The sequence below is a fragment of the Mobula hypostoma genome, chromosome 2 (assembly GCF_963921235.1).
Source record: "Mobula hypostoma chromosome 2, sMobHyp1.1, whole genome shotgun sequence".
Taxonomy (NCBI): Eukaryota; Metazoa; Chordata; class Chondrichthyes; order Myliobatiformes; family Myliobatidae; genus Mobula; species Mobula hypostoma.
This window is the reverse complement of record NC_086098.1, coordinates 111783768-111796159: the sequence shown is the minus strand read 5'-3', so window position 1 is coordinate 111796159 and position 12392 is coordinate 111783768. Positions and strand designations below refer to the sequence as shown.

The following is a 12392-nucleotide window of genomic DNA, read 5'->3' as shown; positions in this document are numbered from 1 at the left end:
ATCAAGTTGGATAAGTCTCCGGGACCGGATGAGATTTCCTGGCTACTGTGGGAGGAGGGAGAGGAGATTGCTGAGCCTCTGGCGATGATCTTTGCATCATCAATGGGGAGGGGAGAGGTTCTAGTGGATTGGAGGGTTGCGGATGTTGTTCCATTAACCAAGAAAGGGAGTAGAGATAGCCCAGGAAATTATAGACCAGTGAGTCTTATTTCAGTGGTTGGTAAGTTGACGGAAAAGATCCTGAGAGGCAGAATTTGTGAACATTTGGAGAGGCATAATATGATTAAGAATAGTCAGCATGGCTTTGTCAAAGGCAGGTTGTGCCTTATGAGCCTGATAGAATTTTTTCAGGATGTGACTAAACAGATTGATGAAGGTAGAGCAATAGATGTAGTGTATATGGATTTTAGCAAGGCTTTTGATAAGGTACCCCAAGCAAGGCTTATTGAGAAAGTAAGCAGGCATGGGATCCAAGAGAACCTTGCTTTATGGATCCAGAATTGGCTTGCTCACAGAAGGCAAAGAGTGGTTGTAGACGGATCATATTCTGCATGGAGGTCGGTGACCAGTGGTGTGCCTCAGGGATCAGTTCTGGGACTCCTACTGGTCGTGATTTTTATAAATGACCTGGATGAGTAAGTGGAGGGATGGGTTAGTAAATTTGCTGATGACACAATGGTTGGAGGTGTTGTGGATAGTGTGGAGGGCTGTCAGAGGTTACAGCGGGACATTGATAGGATGAAAAACTGGGCTGAGAAGTGGCAGACGGAGTTCAACCCAGATAAGTGTGAGGTGGTTCATTTTGGTAGGTCAAATATGATGGCAGAATATAGTGTTAATGGTAGTGTGGAGGATCAGAGGGATCTAGGTGCCCGAGTCCATTGGACACTCAAAGCTGCTGCAGCTTGACTCTGAGGCATACGGTGCATTGACCTTCATCAACTGTGGGATTGAGTTTAAGAGCTCAGAGGTAATGTTACAACTATATACAACCCTGGTCAGACCCCACTTGGACTACTGTGCTCAGTTCTGGTCACCTCACGACAGGAAGGATGTGGAAACCATAGAAAGGGTGCAGAGGAGATTTACAAGGATGTTGCCTGGATTGGGGAGCATGCCTTATGAGAATAGGTTGAGTGAACTTGGCCTTTTCTCCTTGGAGTGGTGAAGGATGAAGGTGACCTGATAGAGGTGTGTAAGATGATGGGTCTTTTAAGAAACTCCTGGAAAGGTACATGGAGCTTAGAAAAATGGAGGGCTATGGATAACTCTAGGTAATTTCTAAAGTAAGTACATGTTTGGCACAGAATTGTGGGCCAAAGGGCCTGTATTGTGCCATAGGTTTTCTATGTTTCTATATAGAGTCCATTAAAATTAGTCCAAAAGTTGTGGAAACAGTTTAGTGATGGGGCGAGTGAAGCTATCCCCATTGGTTCAAAAGCCAGATGGTTGAGGGGTAATAACAGTTCCTGAACCTGGTAGTGTTGGGTCCTGAAACTCTTGACAAGTATTTTGTGTTGGTTGTGATGGTGGAGGAAGTATTTAATATACTGAAGAGATTTGCTATGGATGTAATAGGACACAATTGCTATCATTAAGGGGGAGTTGCTGAGCAAACTAGTAAGCCCAAATGTAGACAAGACCCCCGCTCCTGATGAAAGGCATCCCAGTGTACTGAAAGACGTGGTGGAAGTTATAGTAGAGGCTTTTGTAATAGCTCAGCAAAACTTACTGGACTCTGGGCAGGTCCTGGCAGATTGGAGAATATCAAACGTGACATCAATGTTTTAGAAAAAAAGGGATTTTGGCAAAAGGCAGGTGACTATAGGCAATTAGCCTTTACATATGAAGCCAGCAAAATGCATGAAGGTATCTTTAAGGAAAAAAAGTAGTGAGAAATCTAGATACTAGGTAGACACAAGATTCATGAAGGGCAAACATGAGAAAATGTACAGGTGCTGGAAATTCAGGCAACACACACAAAATGCTGGTGGAACGCAGCAGGCCAGGCAGCATCTATAGGAAGAAAGGCAGGCCCTTTTTGACAAATGTACTGAAGTTGTTTCAAAAGTTCAAAGTAAATACCCTGAGATACATATTCTTGCAGGCACAAAGCAATACAGTAGAATCAATGAATAAAACACACATAAACAAGATAGATACAAGAACATTTTTTCTACCGGTAGGTGAGTCTAGAATTAGGGGGCATATTCTCAAGATTTGGAGGAATAGATTTAGGACAGAGATGAGCAAGAACTGCTTTTTGCAGGGATTAGTAAAGCTGTGGATTTCTCTACTCAAGAGCAGAGGTTACCTCATTTATTATATTTAAGATAGAGTTAGATTTTTTTTGGCGTAGTGGGGGAATAGGTAGATAGGTGGAGCTGAGTCTATCACCAGATCAGCCATGATCTTATTAAATTGTGGACCAGGTTCAATAGGCCAGATGGCCTACTCTTGCTTCTATTTGTTATATTCCTATGTTGTTATGTGATACTTTCCATTTTCATACCAATATGTCTGTCCCTGGTCTCTTTTACTGCCACGTTGATGCTCAGGTGCATATTAAAGTAACAGTGCCTCTTGTTCCACCTTTGTAGTCCCCTATTTGATGGCATGAACATTACTTTTTTCTAACTTCAAGGAACCACTCCCCTCTGGGTCCATTTATTTTCCCTTATCCCACCAGCCCTAACACCCCTTCTTATTTGGTTGAGTCGGTAGTGAAGAAGGCGAATGCAATGTTGGCATTCATTTCTAGGCGAATAGAGTATAGGAGTAGGGATGTGATGTTGAGGCTCTATAAGGCACTGGTAAGACCTCACTTGGAGTAGTGTGGGCAGTTTTGGTCTCCTTATTTAACAAAGGATGTGCTGACGTTGGAGAGGGTACGGAGAATATTCACTAGAATGATTCCGGGAATGAGAGGGTTAACATATGAGGAATGTTTGTTCGCTCTTGGACTGTATTCCTTGGAGTTTAGAAGAATGAGGGGAGACCTCATAGAAACATTTCAAATGTTGAAAGGTATGGACAGAGTGGATGTGGCAAAGTTGTTTCCCATGATGGGGGAGTCTAGTACGAGAGGGCATGACTTAAGGATTGAAGGGCGCCCATTCAGAACAGAAATGCAAAGAATTTTTTTTAGTCAGAGGGTGGTGAATCTATGGAATTTGTTGCCACGGGCAGCAGTGGAGGCCAAGTCATTGGGTGTATTTAAGGCAGAGGTTGATAGGTATCTGAATAGCCAGGGCATCAAAGGTTATGGTGAGAAGGTGGGGGAGTGGGACTAAATGAGAGCATGGATCAGCTCATGATAAAATGGCGGAGCATACTCAATGGGCCGAATGGCTGACTTCTGCTCCTTGGTCTTATGGTCTTATTCCCTTCCCACGTTCTCTTGATGTTGGAGGACCTCATCAGATCAGGCAGTGTTAATGGAGGGAAAGGGGCAGTTGAAGCTTTGTGTCAAAAGTTTTCTTCAGGAATAGAAAGAAAGAGGGAAGTAGGCCAGTATAAAAAGTTTGGAGGAAGAGCTGGAGTGAGAACCCATCATCCAAACATTCTTCCTACTGATTCCCCTCCTCACCTCCTTCCCTTTATTCCATGGTCTCCTGCTTTTCCTAACAGAATCCATCTTCTTCAACCCTTTGCCACTTCGAACTATTGCTTTCCAGCTTGTTAAAGCATTGTCACTTCCCTGCACGGAACCTGGCTTCACCAATCACCTACTAGCTCTCACATCGCCCCTTCCCCCAGCCTCTTTATACTGGCTTTCCTAGCTCCTTCTTTCTAGCTCTGATGAAAGCTCTTGACACAAAACTTCAACTGTCCCTTTTCGCTTCCTGGCCCACTGAGTTTCTTCAACATTTTCCGTGTTGCCCCGTATTTCCAGCATCTGAAGTCTTTTTTGAGTCTTCAGTCTTTCTGAACAATGAACTATGTACTTCATACAACATAGAACATGGAACAGTACAGCACAAGAATAGGCCCTTTGGCCCATAATGTTGTGCTGAACCAATTAAAATAGTAATCAAATGGCCAGCCAACCTAATCTATTCTGCTTACATAATGTCCATATCCTTCCATTTCCCCGCATTCACACACCAATCTAAATGTATCTTAAAAGTCCCTATTGTATCTGCCTCTACCACCATCTCCAGCAGAACATTCCAGGCAACACTTTCAGTACGCTGGATGAACTCAGCAGGTCGGGCAGCGTCAGTTAGAAACGATGAATTGACGTTTTGGGCCGGAACCCTTCGTCAGGACTGAAGAATGAAAGATGGGGAAGGATTCGAAGAATGCTTGTAGCTTCAGTTGAAAGACCAGTAATTTGAAAGACAAGGGGGTGGGGGAGGGGAAGCTTTGATGTCATAGCCCTGAAAACAATGGGTAGTAGAAGAAGGAGGTGGAACCATGAGGGAGCTGGGGGTGAGGGCAGAGTGAAATAGGGATAGAGGAAGGGAGGGGGAGGGAATTACCGGAAGTTGGAGAATTCTATGTTCATACCAAAGGGCTGGAGACTACCTAGACAGTGTATGAGGTGTTGCTCCTCCAACCTGAGTTTAGCCTCATCATGGCAGTAGAGGAGGCCATGCATGGGCATATCTGAATGGGAATGGGAAGCAGAGTTGAAGTGGGTGGCTACCGGGAGATCCTGTCTGTTGTGGCGGGCGGAGTGGAGGTGATCGACGAAGCGGTCCCCCAATCTGTGTCGGGTTTCACCGATGCAGATGAAGCCACACCGGGAGCACCGGATGCAATAGATGACCCCAACAGACTCACAAGTGAAGTGGTCTCACCTGGAAGCACTGTTTGGGGCCCTGAATGGTTGCAAGAGATGAGGTGTAGGGACAGGTGTAGCACTTACGCTTACAGGGATAAGTGCCGGCTGGGAGATCAGTGGGGATGGACATGCGGATAAGGGAGTCACGGAGGGACCGATCCCTGTGGAAAGCGGAGAGGGGAAGATGTGCTTAGTTGTGGGGTCCTGTTGAAGGTGGCGGAAGTTGCGGAGGATAATGTGCTGGATCCAGAGGCTGGTGGGGTGGTAGGTAAGGACAAGGGGAAATCTGTCCCTTCGTGGTTGCAGGAGGATGGGGTGAGGGCTGAAGTGCGGGAAATGGAGGAGATGCGGGTGAGGGCATCTTATCTCTTGCAGCCATTCATGGCCCCAAACAGTCCTTCCAGGTGAGACCACTTCACTTGTGAGTCTGTTGGGGTCATCTATTGCATCCGGTGCTCCCGGTGCGGCCTCCTCTACATAGGTGAAACCCGACACAGATTGGGGTACGCTTCGTCGAGTACCTCCACTCCGTCCGCCACAACAGACAGGATCTCCCGGTAGCCACCCACTTCAACTCTGCTTCCCATTCCCATTCAGATATGTCCATACATTGGCCTCCTCTGCTGCTATGATGAGGCTAAACTCAGGTTGGAGGAGCAACACCTCATATACCGTCTAGGTAGTCTCCAGCCCCTTGGTATGAACATAGAATTCTTCAATTTCCGGTAATTCCCTCCCCCTCCCTTCCTCTATCCCTATTTCACTCTGCCCCCTCCCCCAGCTCCCTCATGGTTCCGCCTCCTTCTTCTACTACCCATTGTTTTCAGGGCTATGACGTCATTGCTTCCCCTCCCCCACCCCGTTGTCTTTCAAATTACTGGTCTTTCAACTGAAGCTACAAGCATTCTTCAAATCATTCCCCATCTTTCATTCTTCAGTACTGACGAAGGGTTCCAGCCCGAAACGTCGACTCATCGTTTCTAACTGATGCTGCCCGACCTGCTGAGTTCATCCAGCGTACTGAGAGTGTTGCTTTAATCACAGCATCTGCAGATTATTTTGTGTTTACATTCCAGGCACCCACCGGTCTCTGTGTATAAAACTTGCCCCTCACATTTCCTTTGAATTTAACCCCCTCACCTTAAGTGCATGTCCTGTGGTATTAGAAATTTCAACCCTGGGAAACGACTATCTGTCCACTCTACTGGTGCCTCTCATAATGATATAAAACTCTATCAGATCTCCCATCAGCCTCCACTGCTCTGGAGAATACAGCTCAAGTTTGTCCAACTTCTTGTTATAGCACATGCCCTCTAATCCAGTCAGCATCCTGATAAACTCTTCTGCACTCTCTCCGAAACTTCGGCATCCTTCCTATAATGGGATGACCAGAAATGTATGCAATTCTTCAGATGCTGCTGAACTAGAGTTTTATAAAGTTGCAACAGAACTTCCTGACTTTCAAACTCAGTGCCTCGACTACAAAGGCAAGCATGTCATATGCCTTCTTAACCAGCTTATCGGAATCGGAATCGGGATCCGGTTTATGATCAACATGTCATGAAATTTGTTAACTTAGCAGCAGCAGTTCAATGCAATGCATAATATAGCAGAAGAAAAAAGTAACAATAAATAAATAAATTACATTATATGTATAATGAATAGATTAAAAATTGTGCAAAAATAAATAACATATATTTAAAAAGTGAGGTAGTGTTCATTGTTTCAATGTCCATTTAGGAATCAGATGGCAGAGGGGAAGAAGCTGTTCCTGAATCGCTGAGTGTGTGCCTTCAGGCTTCTGAAACCTCCTACCTGATGGTAGCAGTGAGAAAAGGGCATGCCCTGGGTGCTGCGAGCCCTTAATAACAGACACTGCCTTTCTGAGACACCACCCCTTGAAGATGTCCTGGGTGCTTTGTAGGCAAGTACCCACGATGGAGTCGACTAAATTTACGACTTTCTGCAGCTTCTTTCGGTCCTGTACAGTAGCCACCTCCCCCCCACCCCCCGCCCCTGCCAGACAGTGATGCAGCCTGTCAGACTGCTCTCCACAGTACATCTAAAGAAGTTTTTGAGTGTATGCGTTGACATACCAAATCTCTTCAAACTCCTAATGAAGTAGAATCGTTGTCTTGCCTTCTTTATAGCTGCATCAATCCCTACGTGGATTTTGGAACTTAGGCATCACTTTGTTATCCCTGCGAGGACTCTAGTATTTAAGTGACGACCACTCGACTTCTGGAATCTTCTGTGACTGTCACCCGTGACATCACCTTTGTGCCTCTCGGGCTAGCAGGATCACTGGCAATGATCCTGGCAGCTCCGTGGTCACTGATTCTGGTAGCCTTGTAGTCACCAGCAATGGACCCGACATCCCCGCCCAGATCATTGCCACTGACTACATGGACACTTTCAGGGAACTATGAACTTGAACCCTAAAATCCCTCTGCTTATCAACACTGTTATGGCCTCACTCTATGGCTTTGACCTAACAAGGTGCAACACTTCATGTTGGATGTGGAATCGATATGGGTAGAGCTGCGTAACACTAAGGGGCAGAAGACGCTGGTGGGAGTTGTGTACAGGCCACCTAACAGTAGTAGTGAGGTCGGAGATGGTATTAAACAGGAAATTAGAAATGTGTGCAATAAAGGAACAGCAGTTATAATGGGTGACTTCAATCTACATGTAGACTGGGTGAACCAAATTGGTAAAGGTGCTGAGGAAGAGGATTTCTTGGAATGTATGCGGGATGGTTTTTTGAACCAACATGTCGAGGAACCAACTAGAGAGCAGGCTATTCTGGACTGGGTTTTGAGCAATGAGGAAGGGTTAATTAGCGATCTTGTCGTGAGAGGCCCCTTGGGTAAGAGTGACCATAATATGGTGGAATTCTTCATTAACATGGAGAGTGATATAGTTAATTCAGAAACAAAGGTTCTGAACTTAAAGAGGGGTAACTTTGAAGGTATGAGACGTGAATTAGCTAAGACTGGCAAATGACACTTAAAGGATTGACGGTGGATATGCAATGGCAAGCATTTAAAGGTTGCATGGATGAACTACAACAATTGTTCATCCCAGTTTGGCAAAAGAATAAATCAAGGAAGGTAGTGCACCCGTGGCTGACAAGAGAAATTAGGGATAGTATCAATTCCAAAGAAGAAGCATACAAATTAGGCAGAGAAAGTGGCTCACCTGAGGACTGGGAGAAATTCAGAGTTCAGCAGAGGAGGACAAAGGGCTTAATTAGGAAGGGGAAAAAAGATTATGAGCGAAAACTGGCAGAGAACATAAAAACGGACTGTAAAAGCTTTTATAGATATGTAAAAAGGAAAAGACTGATAAAGACAAATGTAGGTCCCCTGCAGACAGAAACAGGTGAATTGATTATGGGGAGCAAGGACATGGCAGACCAATTGAATAATTACTTTGGTTCTGTCTTCACTAAGGAGGACATAAATAATCTTCCAGAAATAGTAAGGGACAGAGGGTCCAGTGAGATGGAGGAACTGAGTGAAATACATGTTAGTAGGGAAGTGGTGTTAGGTAAATTGAAGGGATTGAAGGCAGATAAATCCCCAGGGCCAGATGGTCTGCATCCCAGAGTGCTTAAGGAAGTAGCCCAAGAAATAGTGGATGCATTAGTGATAATTTTTCAAAACTGGTTAGATTCTGGACTAGTTCCTGAGGATTGGAGGGTGGCTAATGTAACCCCACTTTTTAAAAAAGGAGGGAGAGAGAAACCGGGGAATTATAGGCCAGTTAGCCTAACGTCGGTGGTGGGGAAACTGCTGGAGTCAGTTATCAAGGATGTGATAACAGCACATTTGGAAAGCGGTGAAATGATCGGACAAAGTCAGCATGGATTTGTGAAAGGAAAATCATGTCTGACGAATCTCATAGAATTTTTGGTGGATGTAACTAGTAGAGTGGATAGGGGAGAACCAGTGGATGTGGTATATTTGGATTTTCAAAAGGCTTTTGACAAGGTCCCACACAGGAGATTAGTGTGCAAACTTAAAGCACACGGTATTGGGGGTAAGGTATTGGTGTGGGTGGAGAATTGGTTAGCAGACAGGAAGCAAAGAGTGGGAATAAACGGGACCTTTTCAGAATGGCAGGCGGTGACTAGTGGGGTACCGCAAGGCTCAGTGCTGGGACCCCAGTTGTTTACAATATATATTAATGACTTGGATGAGGGAATTAAATGCAGCATCTCCAAGTTTGCGGATGACACGAAGCTGGGTGGCAGTGTTAGCAGTGAGGAGGATGCTAAGAGGATGCAGGGTGACTTGGATAGGTTGGGTGAGTGGGCAAACTCATGGCAGATGCAATTTAATGTGGATAAATGTGAAGTTATCCACTTTGGTGGCAAAAATAGGAAAACAGATTATTATCTGAATGGTGGCCGATTAGGAAAAGGGGAGGTGCAACGAGACCTGGGTGTCATTATACACCAGTCATTGAAAGTGGGCATGCAGGTACAGCAGGCGGTGAAAAAGGCGAACAGTATGCTGGCATTTATAGCGAGAGGATTCGAGTACAGGAGCAGGGAGGTACTACTGCAGTTGTACAAGGCCTTGGTGAGACCACACCTGGAGTATTGTGTGCAGTTTTGGTCTCCTAATCTGAGGAAAGACATCTTTGCCATAGAGGGAGTACAAAGAAGGTTCACCAGATTGATTCCTGGGATGGCAGGTCTTTCATATGAAGAAAGACTGGATGAACTGGGCTTGTACTCGTTGGAATTTAGAAGATTGACGGGGGATCTGATTGAAACATATAAGATCCTAAAGGGATTGGACAGGCTAGATGCGGGAAGATTGTTCCTGATGTTGGGGAGGTCCAGAACGAGGGGTCACAGTTTGAGGATAGAGGGGAAGCCTTTTAGGACCGAGATTAGGAAAAACTTCTTCACACAGAGAGTGGTGAATCTGTGGAATTCTCTGCCACAGCAAACTGTTGAGGCCAGTTTATTGGCTATGTTTAAGAGGGAGTTAGATATGGCCCTTGTGGCTACAGGGGTCAGGGGGTATGGAGGGAAGGCTGGGGCGGGGTTCTGAGTTGGATGATCAGCCATGATCATAATAAATGGCGGTGCAGGCTCGAAGGGCTGAATGACCTACTCCTGCACCTATTTTCTATGTTTCTATGTTTCACATTTGGCCGGGTTAAATTCCATTTGCCATTTCTCTGCCCATATCTGCAAATGATCTATATGCCATTGTATTCTCTGCCTGTCTTCTGTGCTATCCACAATACTACCAATCTTTGTATCATCTGCAGTGTGGGTCAGTGTGGATATGGTGGAGGATTACAAATACCTGGGGATACAAATTGAGAATAAACTGGACTGGTCAAAGAACACTGAGGCTGTCTACAAGAAGGGTCAGAGCCGTCTCTATTTCCTGAGGAGACTGAGGTCCTTTAACACCTGCCGGATGATGCTGAGGATGTTCTACGAGTCTGTGGTGGCCAGTGCTATCATGTTTGCTGTTGTGTGCTGGGGCAGCAGGCTGAGGGTAGCAGACACCAACAGGATCAACAAACTCATTCATAAGGCCAGTGATGTTGTGGGGATGGAACTGGACACTCTGACGGTGGTGTCTGAAAAGAGGATGCTGTCTAAGCTGCATGCCATCTTGATCAATGTCTCCCATCCACTACATAATGTACTGGGTGGGCACAGGAGTACATTCAGCCAGAGACTCATTCCTCCGAGATGCAGCACAGAGCGTCATAGAAAGTCATTCCTGCCTGTGGCCATCAAATTTTATAACTCCTCCCTTGGAGGGTCTGACACCTTGAGCCAATAGGCTGGTCCTGGACTTATTTCATAATTTACTGGCATAATTTACATATTACTATTTAACTATTTATGGTTCTATTACTATTTATTATTTATGGTGCAACTGTAACGAAAACCAATTTGCCCCGGGATCAATAAAGTATGACTATGACTAGACTTCCTAACTTGCCCATCTACACTTTCATCTACACCATTTACAGTATATAATCAGCAGCACTGATCACAGATCTCCAGCTAGAATACGTCCAAGTGACCCACTGTCTTTTATGAGGAAACCAGTTCTGAATCCAAATGGCCAATTCACCATGAATCCTATGTATCTTCTGGTTGAGGGAACTTGTCAAACTCCTTACTAAAATCCATGTAGACAACATCCACAGCTCTACCTTCATCAATCATCTTCTTCACCTCATCAATAAACTCAATCAAGTTAGTAAGACATGACTTGCCCTGAACATATCTCTCCACCTCTCCATCTAGTTGGCTTTCTCTAATTAGGCTATGGTTTTCCAAATCATTATAAATCCTGTCCCTAAGAATTCTCTCCCGTAATTTCCATACCACTTACATGAGACTCACCAGTCTATAGTTTCCAGGATTATCCCTGGTTCCCTTCTTGATTGATGGAACAGCATTAGCTGATTTCCAGTCCTCTGGGAGTTCGTCCGTGGCAGGAGAGGACACAAATATATTGGTCAAGGCCTCAGCAATCTCATCTCTTGCCTCTCTCAATAACCTGGGGTGTATGCCATCAGGCTCTGAGGACATGCCCCTTAATGCTCTTTTAAAGACCCAGCACTACCTGCACCTTTACCTTGAAACACCCTAACATATATATAACACTCGACGTTTACCTCTGTATCCTCCATGTCCTTCTCATTGAGAAATGCTGTTGCAAATCCCTCGTTAAAGACCTCATCCACATCCTCCGTATCCAAACAAATGTTCCCCCCTTTATTCCTAAATGGTACCACCCTCACCCCAATTATCCTCATGTTCTTGGTGTACGTATAAAATGCCTTTGGATTGTCTTTAATCCTACTTGCCAAGGACTTTTCAGGACCCAACCCCCCCCCCCACCCCACCCCCAGGCCTTCCTAATTCCCTTTTTGAGTTCTTTTCTAGCTGCTTTATAATCCTCAAGGGATCTGCTTGATCCTAGCTTCCTAAGTTTTACATACATTTCCTTTTTCCACCTGACTAAATTCGTCACTTCATTCAACCTCCAAGGTTCTCTTACCTTGTCGTCCTTCTCCTTTCTTCTGACTGGAACCTGTCCTATACTCTGTGTAGCTGGTCCTTAAATACCTTCCACATGTCAGAAAACAGTTGTTTCCAAATAACTCATCTAGTTCCCGCCCAACGCTGTTGTAATTTGCCCTGCTCCAATTTAATGCTCTCTCAGAAGGTTCATACTTATCGTTATCTATAGCTACTTTAAAACGAAAGGAATGGTGGTCACTGTTCCCTAACTGCACACTTGACTTCATTCTGTTCTTTACAGCAATTTATATATGTGAACATGGAGTTGGAACTTGAATTGGAAAATGAAAATAAGTCAACTGAGATTCAAAATGATTTTTCATTTACTCGCTTGAACCAGCCTACAACAACGAAAGGTAAAAAGAGTTTTGTGATAAATTCCTCTCTACTGACTCAATTGTCCACCCCTCTGCCACCATAACTTTCCTTAATCTCATATATAGATAAACTAACCCAAGCATGTTGTGGACTAGGGTACAATCTGAATTTCTGAAGGTCTATTAGCAACCTAAAGATTTAAAGTAA

At 44.8% G+C, this 12392-nt stretch overlaps 1 protein-coding gene across 5 annotated transcripts in view; it reads left to right on the top strand.

Moving 5' to 3' along the window:
- slc2a12 (solute carrier family 2 member 12) overlaps positions 1-12392 on the top strand; it is a 67302-nt gene that overhangs the window by 25325 nt on the left and 29585 nt on the right. For 4 of the 5 annotated variants that reach the window (XM_063040419.1, XM_063040421.1, XM_063040418.1 and 1 more), the window contains exon 2: positions 12109-12223. In XM_063040419.1, coding sequence (XP_062896489.1) covers positions 12109-12223 — 115 coding nt within the window. Of the gene's footprint in view, positions 1-6529; positions 6714-12108; positions 12224-12392 lie in introns of all 5 variants that reach the window. The other variant, XM_063040422.1, reaches the window with a different exon arrangement.